Source organism: Typopeltis vanoorti, chromosome 4, assembly GCF_054136105.1.
Source record: "Typopeltis vanoorti isolate ZY-2024b chromosome 4, IOZ_Tvanoo_1.0, whole genome shotgun sequence".
Taxonomy (NCBI): domain Eukaryota; kingdom Metazoa; phylum Arthropoda; class Arachnida; order Uropygi; family Thelyphonidae; genus Typopeltis; species Typopeltis vanoorti.
This window is the reverse complement of record NC_143552.1, coordinates 48,155,672-48,183,281: the sequence shown is the minus strand read 5'-3', so window position 1 is coordinate 48,183,281 and position 27,610 is coordinate 48,155,672. Positions and strand designations below refer to the sequence as shown.

At 33.3% G+C, this 27,610-nt stretch overlaps 1 protein-coding gene across 6 annotated transcripts in view; it reads left to right on the top strand.

The window, feature by feature from the left end:
* The window catches only part of LOC150107285 (LIM domain-binding protein 2-like), a 412,695-nt gene that overhangs the window by 305,757 nt on the left and 79,328 nt on the right, over positions 1 to 27,610 (top strand). For 4 of the 6 annotated variants that reach the window (XM_090391780.1, XM_090391782.1, XM_090391778.1 and 1 more), the window contains 2 exons: positions 1,107 to 1,232; positions 6,050 to 6,139. In XM_090391780.1, coding sequence (XP_090247906.1) covers positions 1,107 to 1,232; positions 6,050 to 6,139 — 216 coding nt within the window. The remainder of the gene's footprint in view (positions 1 to 1,106; positions 1,233 to 6,049; positions 6,140 to 27,610) is intronic. The other 2 variants (XM_090391781.1, XM_090391779.1) reach the window with 1 other exon arrangement.

The following is a 27,610-nucleotide window of genomic DNA, read 5'->3' as shown; positions in this document are numbered from 1 at the left end:
GAGACAGGATTTTTGCATGAAGAGTTGTGAATGATTGAAATGCATTGCCTGAGAGTGTAGTGTCTGCAGAGAATTTGAATGTGTTTAAGGCAAAGTATGATGAGTTTTCTGTATGACAAAAGGACCTCCTACATGAGTCTTTGACTCCACGAGATCTAAGGATAATAATAGTAATAATAATAATTAAGAGAACACTCAGATCTGACTTATAGGTTAGAAAAGATGCAGCTGTATTATCATTCATTATGCAATATCTCTAAGTAACATTCAGGATTAATTAGCAAAATCATTGAAAGTCCTGTGAAAAAATGATAATGGCATACATTCTGTCTGATGCAGACATGAACGTCTAGCATCATGGGAAAACTTCAGTGAATTCCTCTGAAGCCTTACCACTTCATTAAGAGAGGGAAGAGGTTATATATGTGTGTATTGAAGAAAAAAAAGAGTGAAAAAAATCAGCTAACGCCTTTTAATCCACTGTAGGTAATAGACGAAACCATTTTGGCCCTATGTAACGTTTGGAGACTGAAGGACAGTTCAGTCTCCACTGGTAGCCAATCAGAGATAGTTGGCCCAAGACTATCACTAATTATACATGCCATCTGCTGAAGAGAAGTAGTTGACAATTGCTGCCATCTCGTGGTCTCTAATCCTAACAGTATGTTTACTGTTTGAAATAGTGTGAATTGTATGATCGATTTTCTTGAGTTTCAGGGGGGGAAAAAAACCACTTGCCCATGCCAGAGATTGACTAACGTGGGAATCGGTCAAAAAAAGGCTTAGAAAATGTTAAAGTTCCTGTAGTAGGTAACACGAATCTAACTTCCGATGCTCTTTCTTCAAGTGGTCTATTGAAAAGGGGGGGGGATAAAAATTGAAAAAAAAACTACTTGTATCATTTGAGTAGGGAAATATTAAAACCCTGAACAAAAATCTTTAATACATCATAAAACCAAATATATGAAACACAAAATTGAGGCTCAAAAATTTTTGAAATATTTGAAACATCCAATTCTCTTTCAGTTTGTGATATGCACTTGATAGATTAGAAACTGTTTGAAAAAAAAAAAAAAGTGATGCATGATAGATTGTTCTTAATTGAGCAGGTTTGCACAGAAGGTAGGCTCATTTTGGAGTTCACATTTGATGACCTGATGCGGATAAAGTCGTGGCATTTTGCAACTCGTCAGCATAGGGAATTAGTTCCTCGTACGTTAATTGCTCTACAGGTAAATTTTTATTTTTGTACAAAAAAAAAATAGTAATTAAATTTTCATGGGATTTATTAAGTGAACATAACCAAATTTTATTTGAGTTTAGAAGATTTCAGGCCTCTGAATCTATAATAATACATATTGTAGTTTTAATCAGTGAAAATAATTTCATAATAACTTGTCTAATTCTTTTGAACAGTTTTCTCAAATGAACATTTGAACTAAAAATAAACATGTTGAACTAGATTATTCAAGCAAATGTTTTAGTGTCAAGATGTAATGGCCATTGAATGAACAATTATACTGTTTCTATTATTGGAAGTTAGGATGTATGTATCAGCACTTTCTCATGGCGTGAGAGCCATACCCATTCATCTTCAGCATAAAAATTTAACTAGCAAGAAATGCATGTATAATCTGTTCCAAGAAAAGTGCTGCATGGATTTGTAATGAAGGATCTATATCAAACATAATTATTTATGGATGTTTGATATAGATAAATCATTTTACACGTTTAAGAATAGCAATTTCTCACACTTTGAGAAGCCACTTACTGTCACTGCACGTATTAGGATAGTTTGAAATGACATCTGAACCTTCTTTGAATAATCTTACCCAATTTGTGATTACTTGAGTGTAATGTAACAACCACATTATTTCAGAAAATTCTCTGACTGCTATACACTCTATGGTGTGTTAATCCTGATCGTATGTGGTTTGACTAATCTTTCTCTACGATATTTCTCTAACTCATTTAAGACTTGCTGTCCCCCCCCCCCAACTAGAAATTGTTGGCTGTGTGTGTGTGTGTGTGTGTACGTTCGTGCACACCATCTCATCTAACTTAGATGAGGAACTACATTTCTTTTAAAAGCTGTATAAAACTCTTCCACTTTCAGTTTCTCTAAAGGTCAGCCCTTTCACAGGTCACTATGACCAGCACATCACCTTGAGAATATGGAATTGTTAAAATCCTGTTGTTGAGCCTATAGTGTTTATAGTTCAGATGCCTTGTTATAACAAGAAGTAAATTTATAAATCCAAAGACTAGACTGCTATGTTCTTTCTGTACATGCCCAAGGAGATAGAATAGCATATACATTAATAGTTTATTGAAGCAGATTGCTAAGATCTTAAGGAAATTATAGCTTAGAGCACTTTTCATGTCCATCAATACATTATTTTTGTCTGAATTTCGAAGGCCCAGTTATTGGAGAATAAGCAATCATTTCAGATTATTACACTAGGTTGCTTAGTTCCATTGTACAAGGGAGATTCTAAAACAGTTTTGCCCTGTTTACATAACTTGGGTCCCTTTCACTGCTGAGATCTAAAGTAAGCAACCTAGTTGAGAGTATCCTATTCTGTAAATAAATTTGTATAATCCATGCACTGATAATCCAATGATACCCCCCCCCAACTGTTGTGTTTTCATGTTGAGATTCTGCAGTATCATAACACCCTCAGTATATTTGTTTTTCTCATATTTGTTCCTACTGTAACATCAATCACCATTTATTTCAGCTCAGGTATTGTATCTTACCAAATGATCACTGTGTAATTCAACTATTTCTTTTGCTATTGCTGTCCTACTATTTATATTCACTAAAGATGCTGTGTTTTTATAGTTGCTCTTCTTTTCACTTAACACCTAGTCAAAGAATCCTAGGATTTGTGGCTTATCTAATTTCCTCTTAGTCTTTATACTGCTTATGAATGTGCTTATATTTTTTTGTAATCTCTGCACTTTTTTTTTTATTCAACTTCTGCTTGATGATACTACTCATCCATTTAACTCCTATCCAGTTATTTTATTTTATTTTCTGACACCCTCTGACTCCTACATAGTTTAATTTTTATGCATTGCCAGTTTTCTCCAATAATAACTACCTTACACTTATTGAGCCTATACATTTCAATAAAAAAAATATTCATATGTTGATGAGTAAGTTAGAAAGTCAACAATCTATCTCTCATCAATTCGCTCCCACTCTCTTTCATGTTTAGTTTGTGCTGTGTATATTTTCTGGAAATTTTATAGAATTTGAATTAATATTAATGATTCTTCCAATCTCCTTTGAATCTGTTAAGAAATAGCTAATCACTGCTCCTTCACAATTCATCTCCAGACTCACAAAACAGACTGCTCTCCATTCATTCATTAAAGAGTACAATCTTCAAATCAGATATGTTCACAAATTTTTTTTTTTCATCTTTCCATCAATCCACAGTACAAGTGTACCATTAGTTGAACAACTTTTCATGTGTAGAATTATTATTAAAGATAAATATTCATCATATTTTAATTTTTTTTTCTTCGTCCTTCTTGCTTTTCTGAGGTGAGATGAAATAAAGTCAGAAGTTTCATGTAAATACTGGAAAAACTTTAGACATTCTTGTTTGATTTTACAGCATCTTATACATTCCAGATGTTGATCCAGACCATTTACTGTTTGAACCACTCAGAAGTGCTTTGAAAAGCCATCCTTTTATTGATGGAAAAGAGATAAAGCTAGTGTATACGTGACTTTGTCATCCATGCCACATAAATTCAAAATTGAGGAAACTGATGGAAACTTTTGAAAATGATACACTTGTATGTCCTACATTATTGTTTTAATATTTTAATGACTTTGTTGTGGGTGCTTCCCTTGTATTTTGCCTTGTTGATCCTTATCTTGCATGGAATTGCACAAGGGATGCTATACTGTCCTCATTCCAGATTCATCTCAATGCTTCTCCCTTCTCTTTTGCTTTATCTTTATTAATATATTATATCCTTCACATTCTGTCCCTGTGAACACATCCTTCTTTATTAATTAAGTTATAATTATGCCAGTAACTTTTGTCCTGCCACTGACTTATTTTTTTATTTCTGATCCTTCTGATTTTAATGAACAAGCATAACATCACCCTTTAGGTGGGTTCCGGGTGCAACCTTTATTAACCATCCCAGTCTGGTCAGTTGATGTGTAGTGTAACATTCACTTTCCTTATTCCCTTGACCTCTTTATTGCTGTTGTTTTTGTCCTTATCCTTCATCAAATGTTCCTTATTCTTTTCTTTTCTTACTCTCTACCAACTTTGCAGTCTCTGTTTTCATATTAATTTCAGCTGTCATTGTAGCAAATTCACTTAGACTGCTGAAAAGTTCCAACCTTGTTCATTAGGAATTTAAATGAAATTCCTTTTTTATGTGATTCCCACTCATGAAAGATTATTGTAAACCTGCAGTACATTTGTTCTGTGGGCGAGCTAAGGGTCTCTTTTTTCCCCATTTTTTATTAATTTTATATGTTTTTGTATTTTTTATTATTCATTTTTTTACTAGTATTCCTTGGTCCATGCAAGTTTGCTGGAAGAGTCATTTGTAATATGCCATGTAATCAGATGCTAAATGTAATCTTAATATACATCTAAAACATTATTATTATTAGGACTTATCAAGGGAGGCTACATACTACATGCACCAGCTGTCATACTTGTTCTTGAATTCATTTGCACTACTTGCACATGTAACATCCAATGGCAGTCCATTCCAATCACGCAACACTCTATGAAAGAAAAATCTAGATCTCACCCCTTTCTTGGAGGCATTTATTCTCAACTTCCAAGGATGCTCTCTTGTCCTTTCCCCACCCTCCATAAAATGAAAAATTTCATCAACTGAAATTGAAATCCTCCTATATGAACCTTTCAGAAATTTGTTAGTCTCAGTCATGTCACTCCTGTCTGCAGTCTACAAATTTTCAATCTGTCTTCATAATCAGTATTCCACGATCCTGATATTATTTTTAACACCCTTCTTTGCACTCTCTCTCTCTCTCTCTCCTGTAATCAGAATCACAACAGAAACCAGGAGATTAGACTTGTGCACAGTAGTCCAAGTGAGGTCTTATCGAGGCTGAAGTCTTATTCAGCTTGTGCAACACCTCTAATACCATACACCTGAGTTTTTTCATTCAGTGAAGAGGTAGCAGTGAGCATCGCATTTCATACACAGGTTGATACCCTTTAGCAAAATGGACATTCATTTGTTGAACAACCTATTTTGTATCTGTCACCCTCACACAGTCTGCACTCAATAGAGTTATTCTTTCATATTCATTCTTTATTTTACTCACAGCATAACAATAAAATTCTTTGGGATTGTCTTTAGCTTGCAGAGCCAGTTTCTTTTCATACTCAGACTTAGCTTTCAATACAACAGTTGTGATTCTTCTTGCCTACTGCTTATAACGTTAGTAACGGAAGCGAAAACTTAAATATTTTGGACATCTAACTAGACAAGAAGGCATTCAGAAATTAATAGTAGAAGGAAAATTGGATGGAAAAAGAAGGAGAGGTAGACCCAGGAGAATGTGGTTTGAAGACATTAAGGACTGGACTGGCTTGAATTACCATTAATGTTCCAGAGCAGCAAAAGAAAGAAAAAGGTTCTGTGACATGGTTGCCAACCTCCTTCTAGGGGATGACACTTGAAGAAGAAATTTGCTCTATCGAATTTCCTTTAGCAAAGCATTGGATCTTTGATCACATTAGTTGGTTATAATGATATTTATTATAGTAAGAGTTGGCTAATGTAAAATACCACATGTTAATAAATACATTTATTAATGAAGAAAATCATTAAAATTTAGTTTGGTTGACTAGAAGCTAGAAGGAACTTTTTTTTTTTTTTTTTTTTTTATTAATATCATCACATATTTTGATAAACAGATGTGCATTGTATTTAAAACATTAAGATAATTGATGTTTCTAAACTAAAATTTTTTGCATGCTTTGTTTTTCAAAATAAGGCTTTTGTGTGACATCTCTTATTTTCTGTCTAGGCACAGCAGCAGGATCCTGCTATGCTGGAGCAACTATCAAAGAATATAACAAGACAAGGTTTAACTAATTCAACTTTAAACTACCTCAGAGTAAGCTTTTATGAAAGTTTTGCAATTTTTATTTAGGACTGAAATTTGTGACTGTTACACAGTGAATCATGGAAAGTTTGTATTACCAAAGATCAGCATTTTCCTAAGTGTGCTGCATGTATCTGGGGGGAGGGGGGATATGAAGCACTTTTTGAAAAAAAAAATTTTTTTATTACTTTTTTGTCAATATTATTGGAGATAAGCAAGTCTATTGTATAATTAATTTTTCGATTTTGAATCTAAAGGAAGATTTAAACAATGTTTCTCATGGCAAGTAGTGACTGATCTCCATTAGGGGGTAGTGTATAGTTGACAGCATGATTCGAACGGTTTGGATTGAAAGTTTAAATTAAAACAGTTTGATCCACATGGTCAGAATTCCCTACTAAATTTTGTTAACTCTCTCTGCTAAACCTACTGTGTATATATTTTGGATTTGTATAAATAGAAATGTATTTAATAATTAAAAAGTTTGTTTTTCACGTTCGTAATTTGTTATAACACAGATGTTTAAAAACTAAATACCTAAATAACATAATTATTCATGTTTGAATGAAATATAACTTCTCCCAAGTTGCTTTTTCTGAGAGGAGGTATGCAGGTGTACTGAAACTTTGGGAAGCACTGCTATAGATTAAAGATTTGAGTACAAATGGTTTGATGAAACCATTTGATGAAAATGGTTGCATTTTCATCAAATGAAAAATGATTGCATAGAAGGTGTTGTTTTGATCTCCTGTTTAAAATTTTGCATTATTATTATGTTGGAACAGGATATTAAGATATGAGTTTCAATTATGCAGTATGTAGTGTTGATTAGATTTTCATAAATAATTATTTTTATGAATTAAGAAATAACATCAGATAAAAAAAAAACTAATGATAATTGTAATAGCTTATTAAATTATTTACAATACTTTACTGATATATTGCACCTCTGTAGCACAGTTGGAAGAACAATGGACATTGCCATTTGATTAGAAAAAGACCTGAGTTAGATTTCTCTTGCTATGACATGGATCATTCTTTGGGCTTTTTCAGTTGAAAGTGAGTTAATCAGTGATGTAATGAGAGGTAGTGTGGGTTCCCCCCCCCCATCCCAGAAACTTGGGTTTTTCATTCTCTCAAAGAAGTAAATTGGCCAGAGAAACACATGCAGTTAACAAATGAAAATGCTATATAGCTGGAAGATAACTAGTCCTTAAACTCATGTAATAATGGAAGTGACATGAAATAGTAATATTAATATACCCTTGTCATTATAGATAAATACAACCAAAAAAAAATAGCCTTGCATATGACAGTTCAACCATTAAAATTCATTGCATTTTTAACTGATGCTATAATATTTTATAAATGCACATCAAGCTTGGAGATATGAGAACTATCATCAGTAAAGCTAATTTCTTCTGTTTATTTATCACTTCATTAGACCTCTGATTTGTTCTGAAGATACTGGAAAACGACCACTGATTTGCACGCACGCGCGCGTGTGTTATTAAAATTAATTATGTGAGCTTTTAATCTGGGGCTATTCCATTTTTATTATAGCAATTCATTATTTGTTGGTCAAGTACACTTTCCATAGTAGAAAAGTGTGGCTTGTTTAGTACTTTTATATCTAAGCATAATCATCTTTATTATATCAAATGAAAGTAAGTCTCAAAAATTATTTCTGTTATAATTTATACTGTGCTGTCCAGTGGACAGAATTAACTCAGTTTATCAATGCAGTATGATGCAAAAAAAAAAAAAAAAATTACTAATCCATATATGTTATGGAGTTCAATTATGTCAAAGTTTAGTACTGTTTTATTGCACCATACTGTATAACAAATCGTGATAGTTCGGGACTGTGGAGGCTCTCAAATAATACATAGTAATAATCCTTTTGGATTGATCACCATTATCTAGTTCAGCACTAATACTCTTATATTCTCTATAGTAGAGAAAAGATGATTGATATCAAACATAGCTTAAATAGTTTGCATAGTAATTTATTATTAGAACTCGTAATTAAGAAACATTTGAATTCTGCATTATTCTGTTTTGTGATATAGGGAATCATTTTAGTTTCTGTGTTACTAATCTGAAATCTGGATGAATGAAAAATGTAAAGAAATAGAATTTCTACAGGAAAAGCATGACACTTTTAATCTACACAAAAAGCTGAAAGAGACATATATTTAAGAAAAACAACTATGTATCTTTCAAAACAAAAAGAGAGAAATAATATCTGAAAAAGGAAGATAAAATACAAGATTGGATGAAATATATAGAAGAACTCTTTAATGCTAACAGACAAAACCCAGAAAATGCTTATTAACAGATGGAAGGTCCATGCATTCTAAGATCAGGGGTAGAATATGTGATCTGAACTCAGCTAAAAATGATCAAGTCTTAGCCCCTGATGGAATACTAGCATAAATAGTAAATTTATTAGAAGACAACAACATTACTGTATTAGTGAAGCTATTTAATAAGATCTACAATAAAGGTATAATCCCTCAAGACTGGGTTATAGTCGACCTTCATCATGCTACCTAAAAAAGCAAATGCCGAAACTTGTAATGACTATAGAATAATCAGTCTAATGAGTCAGGTTCTCAAAATGTGTCTGAGAATAATTCAAAAAAGAATGTACAGAAAATGTGAAGATACCATCAGTGATGCCCAATTCAGCTTTAGAAGCAGTTTCAGAATAAGAAAGGCTCTTTTCTACTCAAATCTTATTCCAAAAATGTAGTGACCAAAACAAGGAAGTATTCATTTGGTTCATTGACTTTGAGAAAGCATTTGACAAAGTCAAACACACTAAAATGATTGAATTATTAAGAAGAATTGGATTAGACGGTAAAGACATCAGGATCATTGAAAACTTATTGGAACCAAAATGCATCTGTTCAAGTTGATGACATTATTACAGACTCCATTAACATCAAAAGAAGAGTAAGGCAAGGATGTGTGCTGTCACTTCTCCTTTTCAACATATACTCAGAAGCCATATTTCAAAAAATCTTAAAAGAAAGAGAGGAAGGGTTTAATGTAAATGGTGAAATCATCAATAACATCTGATATGCTGATGACAGCTCTCCTGGTTGACATTATATTTCAGGTTCTTCAGAATTCTCAAATTAGTGAACGAAAAGAGTGAAAAAAATGAAATTAAGAATAAATATTGCCAAAACTAAATTCATGGTCATTATCAAGAAACCAATTCTTAATTCACCTCTTTCTTTAAACTGGAAACAAATAGAAAGAGTGACAAAATGTAAATATCTTGTATGCTGGTTAAATGAAGAATGCAACCCAGAAATGGAAATAAAAGTTAGAATTGAAATAGCAAGAAAACATTTTTCCTGATGAACTCAGCACTGTATAACTGCAATTTAAATTTAGAGCTTAGAGTATGCAAAGTTAAATGCCATGTATGGTCTATACTGCTGTACAGTGCAGAAACTTGGATCTTAAAGACAACTTCAATAAATAAAAAAAAAAGCTTTAGGCCATTGAGATGTGGTTATACAGATGAATGTTAAAAATCCCATGGACAGCAAAAACATTCAATCAAGAAGTACTGGAACAAACGGGGAAATCATGTGAGCCTTTTAGATACCATAAAAAGAAGAAAAACTGCATATCTTGGTCACTACTTTTTAATGAAAAATATAAGATTCTTCAATTGATTATAAAAGGGAAGATAAATGGGAGAAGAGGATAAGGAAGTCAAAGAAGATCTTGGCTGGCAGACATCAGACAATGAATTGGTATATGCTCTGAGGGACTGTTCAGAGTGGCTGAGGATCACTCAGTATTTTCCAAGGTGGTTGCCAACCTTTGGTAGGAAATGGCACTTGAAGAAGTGTTACTAAGTGTTGAAATATGGCAGGTTGATTGTAATACAATCAACTTCATAAGAACCAAAAATAAATTTGACTATACAAAATTTGGAAGGAGTACCTCCTCTCCTGGAGCTAGTTTTGTGGATTAATTATCCTCAGAATTATTGACATTCAGTGGTGTATTAAAGTTTACAACAACTTATTTTAATTTCATGTTGTTTTGATCTAGACATATAACAGTTTGTAAAAAATATTATTTACCTATCTGTATGTTAGTTATCACTCATGATGGCATTTTTTAGAATGACAGTACATATGATGTAATCATTAAAAAAATTAGCCTTGGTATCTTTAGGAACAGTATGCAGAGACTACATGGAAAGAAAAACTGATATCTTTAAGATAGAACGAGGTAAAGCCTCCATTCATAAATAGGGGAACCACCCAATAGGAATCATTGGATATCTTAGTTCTTCAAGACGAGTATATTTGTGAAAAGTCTTTCAAATTTGTATTTATTATCATTACCAGAGACCTACAAGGAGTGAGACTCATCAAGGGATATCTGCTTTTTTTTAGCTAGTACACTTTTATTTATATGCACTCGAATACACAATATAACTAATTTTTAAATTTATAAAACACATTACAGTTTTATTTTTGTTAATACAATACAGTAAATATGTAATATGTAGATATCAGAATTCTGTATTTGTATGTTAAAGCTCTAGACTCATGAGTTTCTGTCCTCTAGTAAGTTTACAAGAGGGCAAAGGTTAGAAAGAAACTGTTGATAACGATATTAGTTATTTATTCACACATACACAACTCTCTCTCTCTCTCTCTCTCTATATATATATATATATATATATATATATATGTTAAAGATACCAAGCAATTTTAAACTTGGTTTTACTCCATTTCCCAAGTAAGCAAACAGACTAAAAGTCAAGTTTGCGCCTGCAATTGATGCAAGTCTAACTGATCCCACAGGTAGTGCAGGACCAGGGCAACTCGTGGCAAAGGTGGAACAAGCTCCGATCACTAATCTTAATATTTACCCTTAATGCCAAAACACATCTCCAAGAAGGGGATGTATGATGTTTTGTATTAAAGGCAAGGGGCCACTACCCAGACCGGTTTCGACCTTTATTGAGGTCTCGTCAGTGGGAGCTAGGTTAGAAATACCAAGATTTAGTAATATACAGTAATATATAGTGGCCCCTTGCCTTTAATACAAAACATCATACATCCCCTTCTTGGAGATGTGTTTTGGCATTAAGGGTAAATATTAAGATTAGTGATCGGAGCTTGTTCCACCTTTGCCACGAGTTGCCCTGGTCCTGCACTACCTGTGGGATCAGTTAGACTTGCATCAATTGCAGGCGCAAACTTGACTTTTAGTCTGTTTGCTTACTTGGGAAATGGAGTAAAACCAAGTTTAAAATTGCTTGGTATCTTTAACATATTTATACCCAAGGTAAAAATACTTTTACATATATATATATATATATATATATCCCCAAGGGGTATTCAGGTTATTATGACAGCACTACATGATTAAATTTACATTATTATTGATCTCCTATCAACAATTTTCCTCCAAATCAGTCTATTACTTATGAGCACTCCAATATTGTCATATCTAACATTTAGTACTTCTAAGCCATTTCTGACTGAATCAATCCACCTAGACATTGGTCTTCCTCTGGATGTCTTTCTTGGTATCAAGCACCTGTTTTGCTAACCTTTCCTCGCCTATTCTATTTAAGTGACCATACCATACCTCCTTAGATTAGCTGTGTTGATACATTCTCGAATGTTAATCACATCAAGTTCCTTTCTGATATCTTCATTTTTAATATGATTCTGCCATTGATTCACTTCCCTAATTTTTCTCAGAACCCTCATATCTGTGGTCTCTAGTCTCTGGTCAAGTGTTTTATTTCTAACCCAACTCTCAGATCTATAACTTAAAACTAGTTTAAACACTGTCTTATATACTGCTAGTTTGGTCTTTTGGCTAATTTCTGTTTTATTCCATATTTAGCTGGCTACCCAACATACCAGCTTTGCTTATTCTGTTGTCTATTTCCATATTTAAGCTGCCATTTTCACTAAAAACTGTGCCTAAATAGCTGAAATATTTTACTTGTTCTATAGGATCTCCATTCAGAATGCAGCTGAAGTTTTCTTTGCTCCTGCCTATTTTCATAGTTTTGGTATTTTTATTACTGATTTTCATGCCAAATTTTTTACAGCTGTTATTCAATTTAGTTAGTGAATCCTGGAGAATTGCACTAGATGTGTTTAGGAGTACATCATCTGCATAATGCAAAGAGCTAAGTGTGACATCTCCAGTTCTAATATCAGACTTGATGCCACTTACTTTCATAATGTGATCCGTATAGATGATGAATAAGAGTGGAGATAATATGCATCCTTGTCTCATCTCTGATTTTACATCAGACCATCTTCTGGTATTTCCTTCAATGCTAACTGCTGACTGACAATTTAAATATAGAATATATTGCTCTATATAATGTGCCATTCACCTCATATAATTGTAGTGTTTTGAAAAGCTCTTCTTTGGGCACCTTGTCATATGCCTTTTCCAGATCCGCAAAACTTAAGTATAGATTGTTTTCATATTAGTACAAATTCTCAACTATTTGTCTTGAAGTGAAAATCTGATCTTGACAACAACTATTTGGCCTGAACCCAGTTTGTTCTTTTCCAAGTTTTTCTTCCACAATCTTTCTCAACCTCTTTTCAAGTATGCTTGCAGAAATCTTATCTGGAACACTTAGTAGAGAAATTCCTTTGTAATTCTCATTCAGTTTTATTCCCCTGTTTATAGAAGGGTGCTATGAGAGCTCTACTCCAATCATTGGGAACTCTGACCAGTCCCTCTGAATTATGCAGTGCACCCACTGCAAATTTTTTAAACCTCCATACTTAAGCATTTCTGGTTGAATATCACCTACTCCAGCTACCTTCCCACATTTCAAATTTTTGATGGCTTTTTCTACCTCATATGTATTCCTCTTTGCATTCGTCTTGAAAATTTTCTAGTATGGTTCTGTCTTTGCTTGCTTCATTTAACAGTCTTTCAAAGTAATTACTCCAAGACATCTAGAATATCCTTATCTTCAGTTTTCATGTGACCTTTATCATCTTTGATTCTTTTTATAGTAATCTTTTCATTTCTTTTTTGCCATGTTACTGATGTTTATTTTCTGTATTCTTATCACAGTCTTCCCATGATTTCTGTTTAACTGCCTTTACACACAGCTTAGCTCCCTTACATTTTTCTCTGTATTCTTTTATGGTGTCTGCTGACTTATTTGCTAGAAACCTTTAATATGTTTTTTTTTCTTTTCCAGCACTGCTTATTTAACTTCTTGTGCCCACCATGGCATTCTTATTTTCCTATCATTGCAAACAACTTTTCCACTTACCTTCCTAGCTGAATCAGTCAATCTTCAGAGTTTGCCACTGAGACTCCAAGGTTTAGTTATTGTAGTTATTGTTTTCAATTTGTTTCATTTTTTTCCTTCAATAATGTTTGTTTAGTCAAGTCTACAGTTTACTTATAAAAGTCACTCAACTTTAATTCTTTTTTAAAACTTTCTCATATACTGTTTTTATAATGTGATATCCATTTTTATCCTGCATAGTGCTAAGTAATGATCACTTCCAATTTCAGATCCTCTGTACACTCTTGTATCCTGAACGAGCATGAACATATCACTATCAACATTCACATAGTGAGGCTTTTCTTATTTCTTGTGTCTTCTCTCCATGTGAACTTGTGCACATCTTTATGTTGAAACATGGTGTTGGTAATAACTAGTCCGTGTCCTGAGCAGAAGTCCAGTAAATATTTACCATTATTATTAGCTTTTCCCTTTTTTCCAAATTTCCCCAAAATGTTGCTATATGCCTGGTGGGATTCATTTCCTATTCTGCTGTTCAGATCTCCAACAAGGACCACTTTTTTCATTTTCTTTATATCAGCTGCCTATTCTAATGACTCAAAAAATTCCTCCACTTCTTCCTTGGAACAACCTTTTGTGGGACCATAGGCACAAATAAGTTTCATTGTCCATCCCCATTTTGAATTCTGCCCACATAAGTACTTGAAACTGCCTTTCAATCAAGAAGTTTATCTTCATGTTTAGTGTTGAATCCTATCAATATTTCTTCTTTTCTTTGATCATTATTGCCTGAAAATAACATCCTATACTTGTTATTTAGTAAGTTTCACCTGTTTTTTGTTTTTTTGTTTTTTTTTGTATGTGTCTCAGTAATGCCAATTATGTCCACGTGGTACTTTTCCAATTATTCTGCAAGTTCAATTTCTTTTCCATTACTACTCCTTATATTGATGGTTCCTATTTTCAGTTTTCTGATGTTGGATTTATTCTTCTTCTATGAAGGGTGGTCTGAAAAGTTCTCGGCCTCAACCATAGATGGCAACACTATCAGCATGATTTTTTTTTTTTTTCTAAGTTGGTACATCTGTCATAAGCATCCGTGTGAAGTTCCAAGTCATTCTATCAAGTAGTTTGTTTTATACAGCTGTCCGAAGCAAAAGTGTTGTCTGTATCCCTTGAAATGGATAAAATTGAGTATTGTGCGGTTATAAAATTCTTTGTAAAAGAAGGTTTAATGTCAAAAGAAATTCATTCAAAGGTCATAAAAGTTTGTGGGCACTCTTCTCCTGCATTTTTGACAATTAAGAAATGGGCTGCCGAGTTTAAATGTGGCCGTACCAGCCTTGAAGATGATGACGACACATGAAGAATGTCCAAAAAAAGTGCAACAACACCAGAAATCATTGATCAAGTGCACGGTATGATATTGGATGACCAGCGAGTCAAAGTGTGTGAAATTGCTGAGACTATAGGCATTTGAAAAGAACATGTAAGATATATTTTGCATGAAGAATTGCAAATGGAAAAGCTTTGCGCAAGATGGGTGCCACGCTTGCTCACAGCAGATCAAAAACGCATTCGCATGAAAATCTCTGAACAGTGCTTGGAGCGTTTTAACAAGAATAAAACTGATTTTGTGTGTCAATTTATTACTATCGATGAGACTTGGATTCATCATTACACACCAGAATCCAAACAGCAGTCAAAACAGTGGACCGAAGCTGGTTGTTCAGCACCAAAGAAGACAAAGTCGGTTCCATCTGCAGGAATGGTCATGGCATCAGTGTTTTGGGATGCTAAAGGCATTTTGTTTTTTATTTATCTTGAAAAGAGTAAAACGATAACCGGGTCATATTATTCCAATCTTTTAACCAGACTAGATGAAAAAATTTGTGAGAAAAGACCCGGTTTGCAGAAGAAAAAAAATCATCTTTCATCGGGACAATGCACCTGCCACAAAGGTATTTTGGGAATGGGAAAATTAAGGGATCTGCACTATGACCTGTTGGAACATCCACCCTATTCTCCATATTTGGCTCCCTCTGACTTCTGTCTCTTCCCAAAACTAAAACTCTTCCTCGCTGGTCAACATTTTTCTTCGAATCAAGAGATGATTGCAGCTGTAGAGGGGTATTTTGCAGATCTTACTGAGAACCACTGCAGGGATGAGATCATGGCACTGGAGCATCACTGGATGTATTAGTCTTAAGGGAGATTATGGTGAAAAATAAAAATCATTTTGAAATTTTAAATTAGTTTTTTCATTGTTAGGCCAAGAACTTTTCAGACTACCCTTGTAAATGTTGAGTTGGAGCTTGTTCCAGTAGCTGACTTTTCACTGTTCACTCTGGTTCCCTGATGAAAACAGCAGGGGGGCCTTGTGTTTAACTGGGCAATGCCCCAGCCAGCATGGTATCTCATGTTGTACTATCATATGTATTTGTGGTTTGAGCCAATAAAAATTGCAGTTTCATCAGCTAAGTGCCAAATTGCTAGCAATTTGGCACTTAGCTGATGTTCAGTAACCAGTAGATACCTATTAATGGGGGTGCACCACAGATGGTGAGGATTGGACATCAGGTCAGAAGTCCCAGTTGGTCTCTGCATGTGGAGGTCTCCTTCCAGTTATTTGGCTTTGATCTTTAAATGATCCATATATATATATATATATATGACCTGGTTATAGGATCAGAAGAGCTATCCATAACCAAGGTGGCCACATTGCCTCAGATTAGTGAAAGTGTCGGGAATAAAACACTGCAAGGGAAGGATGTTAAGTAGTGCATGGGAGATAGTTAAGTGGCATCTAGGGGAAACAATATTAAATTGCATACCTAAGGTAAGGAGGTGTTATCAGGTAAGAGTTAGATGAATGAATAATATCAAGCATAAGCTGCAGAAAAAGAAAATGTTGTGGAGGGTATATAAAGAGAAAGGTGACCAGCATGGCAAGGAAGGCAAAATCAGATTATGAGAAGAATTTAGCTGAGCAGGCCAAAGGAAATCCCAAAGAGTTATTTTATTGTATTACAACTAAGAAGAAGAATGACTTTTGAAGATTAACCTTAATGAGTGATGATGATGGTCAAGAGGTGACAGGAGCAGATAAAATAGTTGAGTTACTGAGTGACTCTGCAAGGGTATATCATCCAAGTGAGGTTGCTGCTTTATCCTATGTGACAGACACTAATGGGAACAGAGGTGGATGAATTGGAGGTTCTTAGGATACTAATTATAATGAAGAGCCAAAGGCTTCAAGTTAAGGAGATAAGTTCACATTATGGGTAAATATCAAGAATAGTGATCAGAGCTTGCTCCACCCTTTGTATGAGTTGCCTCAGCTTGCACTACCTTCAAGGGTCAGTTGCTGCTCTATCCAGGTATTTGCTTACACTTGGAATCGCTGAACTTTATATAATTTCTATATTTGGCATGAAACTCTTTGAGTTTCTTATTCAGCTAAGAAACAATATGGGATATAATATCCCTTAACTAAAATAGGTTCTTAGGATATTGCAGAATCTCAATGTAAATACAGCTAAGGGTTTAGATGGGATAAAGAATGTGCAAGGGAACTTGTAATGTCTCTGACTAGGCTCTTTAATTTAAGTCTCTGCTCTGGAGTTCCAAGGGAGTGGAAAGACTACAGTAGCAAATTAAGGACCAATCAGTATCTCGGGTGTGGTGGTAAAAGTACTAGAAAAATTGATCAAAAAGAGAATTTAAGGATGGCCAGATAAAAATATGATACTATATGAGAGTCAGTATGGCTTTGTGAAGGGTTGGTCATGCCTTAGTAATTTATTAACATTTTATAATAGAGTAACAGCTCAGTTGGATAATGGAAATGGCTATACAATGATTTGGCTGGATTTTGCCAAGGCCATAAGATTACTTTGTTAGGGAAGCACACTAACAAGTAGTATAAATAAGTTGTTATTCCTCCTTATAAGGCCTTGATACATCCACATCTGGATTGTTGTGCCCAGGTCTGGTCTCCTGGGTTTCTTAAGAATGAGGAAGTGGTGAAGATTCAGAGGTGAATGACAAAGATGGTGAGTGGTCTGTGGAATGTTTCCTATGAGGATAGATTGAGGGTGTGTGGATTGCAGAAGTTGATAGGTGAAAAAGAGGGGATATGATAGAAACATTTAAGTTGCTTAAAGGGTTGTATAGGATTAATCCAGAGGAAATGTTTCGGCACTTGGTTAGAATGGGAAGAACAAGAAGTCATCCCTGGAATTTGAATAAAGGTATGGTTAGTAGAGATGCGAGGATTAGATTTTTTGCTTGGAAGGTTGTAAATGAGTGGAATGGGTGGGTTACCAGTCAGTTGTGAGTACTTTGTCTGTTAATAATGAGTTCAAGGAGAGGTCTGATGGTTTGGGTCTCCCTCAGTGAGTTTTCAGACTTCATGAAGGTGTTTGTACAGTAATAATAATATATACTTTGCTTATCCATCAGAGGATGTGTTTGCTTGAATTAACTTAAAATTTGGGTACTGAACCCATCCCCCAGCATTTTATTTAATAATAAGCCAACGAATTGTTAATTCTCACCTCCTGACTCCTCTTCATCCATTATTAACAATAGACTAAGATGACTACTTATTCAAATGAATCATAGCTACAACAGATTAAATGATCGTTATGTGGAATACAGCTTAACAAACTTAAAATTATATGTCAGAAGTGTCATATACCAAGATTAAAACATTTTTTATATTTTACTACAAAATATTTGAAATTTTTATTTTAATTCATTGCAGTTTTACATAATCCCAATTCCGATGTTTTTTTGTTATATGATAAAGAAATACTCAGAAATCACTTATCCCTTTAAAACTAACTTGATGTAAAAGTAACCTAACAAGGTATTATAGGGGATATTTTCAAGAAACCAAAAAAAAAAAAAAAAAAAAAAAAAACTGCAGTAGGGAAATGATTTGAATATGTTCATCTTATGTAATCAGGCATATTTAAATAAATTGAAGTAAACTGCTGCTGTTTTGTCACTTGTCATGTTTTTATCTATAGCTTGCATTGCTTTGACCTGACAAGCAAACTGCAGGATAATTAACACTACAAGTTCCATACCACCATGGAAATAAAGCTTCCCCTGATTTGTGGTCTCTGTATAAGCAGAGCATGGTGTGCATTGTGACTAATATTGACACAGTTTGGGAGGGGGGGGGGTGCATCAGTTACCATCAGTACTTTTTTGGAGCCTTGTATTATGCAAATTGATATTAATAATATCTGACAATACCACTGTACTTGTACTTAAAATATAAATAATTAAACTACTTCATGAAATTTTGTCATGTTGTACCATCATTTTCTATATTGGTTTAAGCCAATAAGAATACAATTTGGTCGGCTAAATCCCAAATTGCCAGCCCATCCTTGTTCGTTCAGTATCCAGGTAGATACCCAACAGGGTGCACCACGAGAGGGTTAGGATTGGACATTAGGTCAGAAGCCCTGGTTGGTTCTCCGCATTCCTTTAAAGGTCAGCATTAAAAAGACAAATACAATGAAAATAGGTAGAATTGTTGAAAATGTCAACTGTGTTGTGAACGGGGAACTGTGGAACAAGTAAAACATTTCAGCTACTTATTCACGATTTTTACTGACGATGGTAAATTAAATATGGAAATAGACAACAGAATCAACAAAGCTGGTATTGATATGTACTCCTGTTTGCATTTCTCTGGAGTATTTTCTACTGCTGTTCTGTTGTACTTGTCTTGTTTAAGAGTTTTAAGTAATTACTCTGGATAATTAGATGTGATAAAGATGACATGAAAACATATTATCTTTATCATCTCTGATCCATTTACAGTACTCTTTTCTCCATTACCAAAGTTTAGTCAGCAGTTTTGTTTAGCTACTTTTACAAATAGCTTATCTCTCTTACATTTTTCCCTGTATGCTTTTAGGGTGTTTGCCCACTAATTTGTTAGCAACTTTCTGTACACTTTCTTCTTTTCCAGGACTACTTCTTTAACTTCTTTTCATCATGGTGTTCTTATTTTTTTAATCATGCGGACAAAACTTCACCACATATGCCTCTCTAGATGAATTAGTGTTTTCTTAAGAGTTTGCATTTTTTTCTCTGGCAGTAATTTCTTTTAAAATATGGAATGAAATTTGTAATTTATATTTCATGTTTAAAAAACTACATAATCAAGTTAACAAGTCATAAAATGCAAAACTGAATAGGTTTTTAATAGGTTTGGAGGCTGGATAGACATGCAAAAGTAGGAGAAAGGAATTTATGTGAAATTATAAGGCAAGTTACTATAATAATCTTAGAAATTAGTTAGGGGCAGTTCCATGATGGATGAATTGTAATGGAGAGATATCAGCATTGCATGGAGGCTAGTGAAGAAATATTTATCAACAGCAATGGTGAATTGCATTCCTCAAGTGAAAAAAACAAAATGATTTGGTGTAAAGCGGATGACTAATAAAATCAAATCAGAACTGTAGATGAAAAAGAGGTTATGGAAGAATTATAAAGAGAAGGTCGTAGAGCAGTTGCATGAGAAATATAAAACTCAAGCCAGGAAAGTGACTAATATAGTAAGGAAGACAAAAATGGAATATGAGAAGGGAATTACTAAGAAAATACTATCAGCTAACGCCTTTTTATTGCCATATAGGAAGTAGGCGAGGCCGTTTTAGCCCTGTCTAACTTTTGGAGACTGAATGGGCAGTTCAGTCTCCACTGGTAGCCAATCAGTGATAGCTGGCCCAAGGCTATCACTAATTAAGCAACCCACAGTGAGGATATGGCACAACAAGTGCCATCTTGGGGTCCCTAACCCTAACACAATATTTTTAATGTCTGAAATAGTGTGGGTTCTATGGTAGATTTTCTTGAGTTTACGGGAGAAAAAACCTGCTTGCCCATGCCAGAAATCGACTAACTCAGGAACTGGTTGAAAAAAGGCTTAGTAAAAGTTGGGGACTAGACTTGAACTTGAAGCCTGTCTTCAGGCTGTTTAGCACAGAAGAGGTACATAATACTAATAATACAGTAATCTGCCATTTATCCTACCCTTCAATTATCAAAACAGCAAGTTTGGATAATTAAAGAATTATTATATGGTGCTGTACAGCAAAGTCAGCTGACATGAAACAGTCATTGTTTTGAAAGGTTGGATAAACAGTAGATTACTAGACCTTTGTTTTGAAGTATATATACCATGTATAATATGTAAATATGATGCATATGTTATTAAGTCTATTCTTCTTCTCTCTTCCATCATCTTCCACCATCTTCTTCTCTCTTCCATCATCGTCCTGGGAGAGTCCAAACAATTCTGTCCAGTTTGGTATCACGTGTTGTGATTTGGTTTTCAGGTCCTCTTTTATTAAGTCTATTAGTTTTAGAAAATGCCTCAGTTAGTTTTAAAATACTTGTTTCTGCAATAGCTGTAGGTTCAGATTTTGTGTAAGCTATATTTAGAGTGACTAAGTAACAAGCAATATTTGTATGGACAATATAATATGCATTAACAAGTTTAAAGATTAATAGAACATTAACCACTCAGTGAAATACATAAAGTAATTTTATGCTCTATCCGTGTTATTTCAGTAGTATCCAGGGCTGCATTTACCATTAGGCACATGAGGCGCAAGATGGGGGCCTCATTTTAAAACCTTACTCCTCACAAAGAACAATAAAAAAAAGCATAGTTATAGTTGCAAAATAAAATACTTATTTTTAAATATTAAATTCATAATGTAAAAACTAGAGGCCGCTGAAAAATTTGTGAGGCTCCCATTTGAAATACATTGTTCTTTCCTTAGAATATAAAACTAACAGGAACTCTGTATTCCATAAAATTCATGTATGTAAGCGTACCATTTCTTTGTTGGACGTATATACACGTCCAGCAAACCTGGATAATATTCTGTCCACCTGCTGAAAGAACATGGATAAGAAGTGTAGTTTGACCATCATGTCCATTAGAAAGTGCGATAATCCTTCACATTGAAAAGAACACTTAACTACATTATCTGGTGTACATAGTAGCTATGTTCTGTGGTCTACAGCAAGAAACACAGTTGCTTGCCATTTGCTCGGTAACCGGAATCTAAGTTATATCAGACTAAATACCTATGAATCATATTCATTTTGCTGCTTGTTTTTATCGTATAATTATAGTTTTTAATGGCAGCGTAAAATTAGAAATCCTTTCATGCTTTCTTCACTTCATATTGTATCACTTTGGAAGATCAATGTCACTATCAATTTTGTTGCTAATTATTTTAATCGCCAATACATTTTAAAATTCTCCAAGAACTCGATTGAAGATAATTTTTTTTGTCAAACAATTATTTTATAAATTCATGAAAATCCGAATCTAAAAATGAATACAGCCTCCATCAATTAAGTTTCCTATTTTATTTATAATCTTAGTTCGAAGGTTAGTTATCATACGCAAATCTTGAATCATATCAGGTAATGCATAATTTTTATAACGTAATCTGTAGGTTTTTCCATTTCAACTTTCTTGGTTCCCCCCCCCCCCCCCAATCACTCACTACAAATCAAAATAAACAGCAATTATGAAGTCAACTGTTATGTACATATTTTCGGCTAATTTAGATATTATGCGGCAGTTTTGAAGTAGCGATATTTTCCCTACAGTTTATCTTTTGAAACATGTATAGGTGCATGCGTCAAAATGAAATTTTATTTCCAAAATTTTCATAGCAGAATTAATTTGCCTTTAATGGCTAACTTCCCCCTCCCAAAATTATCACCACATACATAAATACTGCTAGATAACATGTGCGCACTTTCTTTTGTTTGAAATCAATATTTTTCCTAAGTATACTGTTGCAGTTTTAAGCAAAAGACAAAGGCGTAGAATCTCTGATAAAATACCATTGGATATAAATTAAAAAGACTCGCAATTGGAAACCCCGAGTAATGCAGTTTAACACCATTTGTTGTTCATAAAAAAAAATAAAAAAAATCGTTCCTGCAATTGAAATTTGTGACCCATATAATAATCTTATTTTGCAAGGAAAGGAAGCAAAATGTCATATTTATTTCAATAAATGTTATTTAAAAAATATAAATATTTGACATAATATTTCCAATGTAAACAAACATTATGATCATTTATTTTCGCACATGTGAAATTCGTTTTTATTTGGGAAGAGACACAATAAGTAAATTGTGCAGCAAAAAAGGGTCAATCCAAGAAATACAGTGCACATAACTACAATAATCCGTTATGGTAGTTATGTGCGGGGAGGGGAGGGTAATTGCATTTTAACAGATAGAATGCTGATGAAGTTTCATCAGCATTCTGCCTTTTTATTAGGTCAAAGGGGATTTTGAGTATATTTGCGAACAGATATATTTGACATAACTTAGCCAGTTTTGTTGTAAAAAGTGCTGCATTTGAAGAAATATTAGCGGCATAATAATAAAATAGAAAAATTCATAATGCTTCAGAATAACTTGATAATTTTGATAATACCAAAACAAGATGAGACACATCTGTAGAAATCTATTATTATTAGTATCATTATTATTAGAGTCCTTTTAATTATGAACTCTATAAAGATATACTTAATAAATTTGTATTTTTGTGTTTTTAAATAAATAAACTAGTTTCATTTTGAGGTTTTCAAGATGGTTTTCGCTGGACTACCAACTTTTAGACTATTATTCTTATCAATATTGTAAAAATTCGATTGTAGCTTAAATATTCCAAAGCACAATACATCGATTTTTTTACTTAGGTCAAGTCCCATAAGAATGTTGTAAAAAATAACCTTGTTTGTCTCTGTATATTTTGTATTAGATATTTTTGTAAATAGCCCTTTGGAAATTAACTGTATATACTTCTTTAATAAGAATATGTTAGAGTGTTAAAAACAAAGGCAATGTTTTTCGCCGGAGCTGTATGTAATAGATCTACATGCTGGCATTAGAAAGGTTGTTTATTAAATTTTGTGGGTATGAGAAAGGCTTACAAGCTCTGCATGTAAACACCTCCAAAGTCAGTCAGAAAGGTTCACACAACTATCCAATGGTTGGCAACTTACAATCAAAAGAAGGCACAGAAGAGAACAAAGAGCGGGCCGAACTTGAAACTTAAGATGAAAGAATCATGCCGAATTCTTTGGGGGGTTACAAACTTTGTGCGAGGTCTCAGAGAATGTATAATAAAAGGGGACAGAGCTAAGCATATAGGGCTTCCTGTTTTCAGACGTTGCCAGAGAGGAGCTTCCCGGTTTCAGTCTTAAGAGAAGGCTTCGAGTTGCCGAAAGGAGATGTTCCAATCGCCGGAGAAAAACTTCCAGGCCAGAGCAGAATCCCGGTTGACAGTTGGCATCAATTCGAGTTAGTGGAGGAGGCAGAAAAAGGAAGAAGTCGTCCAGGCATTTTTGGCGAGCCCAAGCAGAGGAGAAAAGGCGACAAATTACCCGAAACACCTTCTCTCGGAAGTTTTTCTTTTTGCCAGAGCTGTATATGAGTACTGCAGGGCACAGTTCACAGTCTGCTATCTTCCCAATGAGATATTTCTGAAGCCAGATTTCCTGAAGGAAGCTCAAGATCTCAGATGAGAGAATTGCCTTAGAACTTTTTGAGCAAGACCTTTGACTGACTGACTGCGATACAGAGCTTTTGCAAGTTAGACAATTAAGATTTAGATTAACAGTAACAAGAAGTGTCATTAAGAGAATCTATTGGCATATTTGAAGTTGATATACAGTTTTAAAAGTAACTCAATAGAGAGTTAGCTAATCTCTTTGCAAGCATACTAGAAGTTTAATAAGTGGATATTATAAACAGAGTAAATAAGTTTTTGAGTTAAAGAAAGTTTTTGCGATCATTTTGAAACACGTTCCAGAGACAACAGAGGTTTTGTTGTGTGCTGCTGCTATTTGTATTAATTAGTTGGGTAAGAGCAGTTTCTATATCATATAAATAGGGCATTTGAATTTCAAGTTTATTATTCTTTATAAATTAAATCGATTTTTCAGTTCATTTTTTTCTGCATCAAGATTCTAGTCATTTTAGGGTAAAATGTCGAGTAAAAAAGTGGATGTCAGCGAGCATAGCAAGTTATCGTTACTATTTATTGCCTCTATGTTTTAACTAAAACTGGAATTATTATGCTTATTACTGCAACTTAAAAAAATCCAAGCTGGAATTGAATAAATCTTGTAATAAATAACTGTTGTAATTCCATAAATATAATGATTTTTGCTATAATTTTTATTACTGTAAATTCAAAATTTTTATTTTTAGTGAGAATATCTGAACTTTACAGTTCATGAAGTTCCAATTTTTAATTTGATTAGCAAGCTTAATTTGATTGCATTTAAATTCTTTATACTAAATTATTACTTTTAATATTTTTTTGGTATTCAGAATTTTTGTAGCAACTAATGATGCTTGTCAACGAAGCTTGTCAAACAAAATCAAAGTTCTCAAAATCAATAATCAACACTGCAATTGAAATCTTTCACAGAAAGATTTTAATTACATCTTTCTTTAAATTAATTATGATTCAATTACATGGAATATTTAAAAGTGTAAATAATATATATATTTAGAATTACATTAAAAGATATTAAACTATTTAGAAAATTTAATATTAAATATAAAGTATCGTAGAAGTTGCATAATTATTTATAATCCATCGATATAAGTTAGTCATTTATTTATATAAAATGAAGAATTTCGTAGAACTGAAGTTGTACTTCACAGTTCTCGGAATGAAAACGAAACATTGGTATCAATATCAGGAGGAGATGAAAGTGAAAATGAAGAACATCAAAATGATGTAGAAAACATAGAAGGAGAGAAAGAAGTAAATGAAACAAATCAAGAGGATTCTGAAGAAAATTTTCAATCGGAGTCTGTACTTACCAGCAAGCAAGCTATCTCTTATCCTACCAATATAGCAGGCCACTTACTATTAATGAACAGTTTATCGAGCATATTTTAACAAATATGCCCCAGAATGTTGGTAAAATCGAAAATTTAAAAAAAGAATACACAGAACGTAATAGAATATATGTCAAATGTAAATATATCACATTTTTACTATAAAAAGGTGAATGGAACAAAGAAGAAACGAGAGTTGCTAATTTTTTCAGAAACCAGCAAAGGAATTTACTGTTTTGTTTGTAAATTGTTTTCTAAGTCAAATAATAGCTTAATGAATTTTAATGACTGGGGAAATATAACACGAACCTTATATGATCACGAGCATTCTACTGAGCATATACGAGCAATGTGCACATATCTCAAAAGAAAACCAAGTTCTGTAAATAGTCGAATTGATTCTGAATTGATAAAACAAATACAATCCGAAGAAAATTATTGGAGAGAGGTTTTAAAAAGAATAATAGCTACCATTAAGTTACTGAGTAAACTGGGGCTAGCATTTAGAGGAAATACAAATGATATTTTTTCTGATTCTTGCAGAAATTATTTATCGTGTTCACATTATTTAAGTGAATTTGATGATTTTTTAAAACATCACATGAAAATGTATGCCAACTGTGGTTCTGGCAGATCAAATTATCTTTCTTACCATACTTGTGATGAATTCATAGACTTAATAGCTAAAAAAAACAAGAGAAATATTAATATCAGAAATTAAGGAAGCTGCTTAGTTTGCAATAATATTCAATGCCAGACATTGCCCATAATGACCAACTAGTTATGATATTTAGATATGTTGCCACAAATGCTGACATTAGAGAAACATTTATCGGGTTCATCAGAATTACACAACATAATTCCTTATATTTAGAAGAGGTAGTATTAAAAAAATTAGAAGAATTATCTTTGGATATAAAAATGTGCAGAGGACAAAGCTATGATAACGCTGCCAATATGAAAGGTATCTATACAGGTTTACAAGCTAGGCTGAAAAAACGTAGTTCCCTCTGCACATTATATACCGTGCTCTAGTCATTCCTTAAATTTAATTGGCAACTATGCCGCGGAATCTTGTCAGAAAGCAGTGCAATATTTTTGTTTTATTCAGAATGTATATAATTACTTTTCATCTTCAACAAGATGGGGTATACCCCTTAAACATTTAGAAAAAAAATCTTTAACAGTTAAAAGACTAAGTGAAACGAAGTGGTCCGCAAGGGCTGACGCTATATTGGCTTTGAAACGTGGATATAAACTAATTAAAGACGCATTACTTGGACTATTCATTTCTCCTCATGAAAAACCTATTTCTAAATTAGAGAGCTCATCATTGGCTGAACATTTTGACAAACCAGAAACAGCAATTTTAACAGTTATGTGGAACAAAATTTTACAACGAGTAAATGCTACTAGTAAATTTCTACAAGATTCCGATATGGATTTGTTTTTAGCTAATAATTTATTACACTCTTTAGTTGGTTTTATTTTAGATATAAGAAATAGTTTTGCTGCTGTAAACGAAGATGCGAATTTATTAACAGATGAGACAAAATTTAAAGATCAAAATGAAAGAGTTAAAAAACGAAAACAAACGAGTGACGAAGTTTCACAATCTAACAATGAGATTATATTACATGGGAAAGAAAATTTCGCTGTGAACACTTTTAATGTCATTTGCGATAAGCTAATTTTGGAAATTAATGAAAGAACAAAAAGCTATTTCGTCATATTAGATATGTTTGACATTTTTCTGAAGGAAGATATAGATCAAGACAAGCAAGACTAGTATTGATAAAATTTTACAAACTTATGGGATTGATATTGATCCAGAAAAATTTACTGATGAAGTTAAGCAATTTTTAATAATGATAAAGGAAGAAAATTCTTCAATTAAAAATATGTACAAATTTATAAACGATGGGTTAAGGTCTACTTTTCCGAACGTAGAAACAATTTAAAAAATATTTTTGACGATGTCTATTTCAAATGCAAGTACTGAATGCTCATTTTCAGTGTTGAAACGAATAAAAAATTATTTAAGAAGCAACTTGCACCAAAATAAAACAAGTGACCTGTCGTTATTATGCATTGAATCAGATGTAATGGACTCGATCAATTATGATGACATTATAGATATATTTGCTAAAACCAAAGCCAGAAAAAAAAACTTTTAGTTATTACTTTTTTTATTTAAATTTGAACTGATTTATTTTTATACTTTTTTTTAAAATGCAAATCTATGTATACCAATGTTG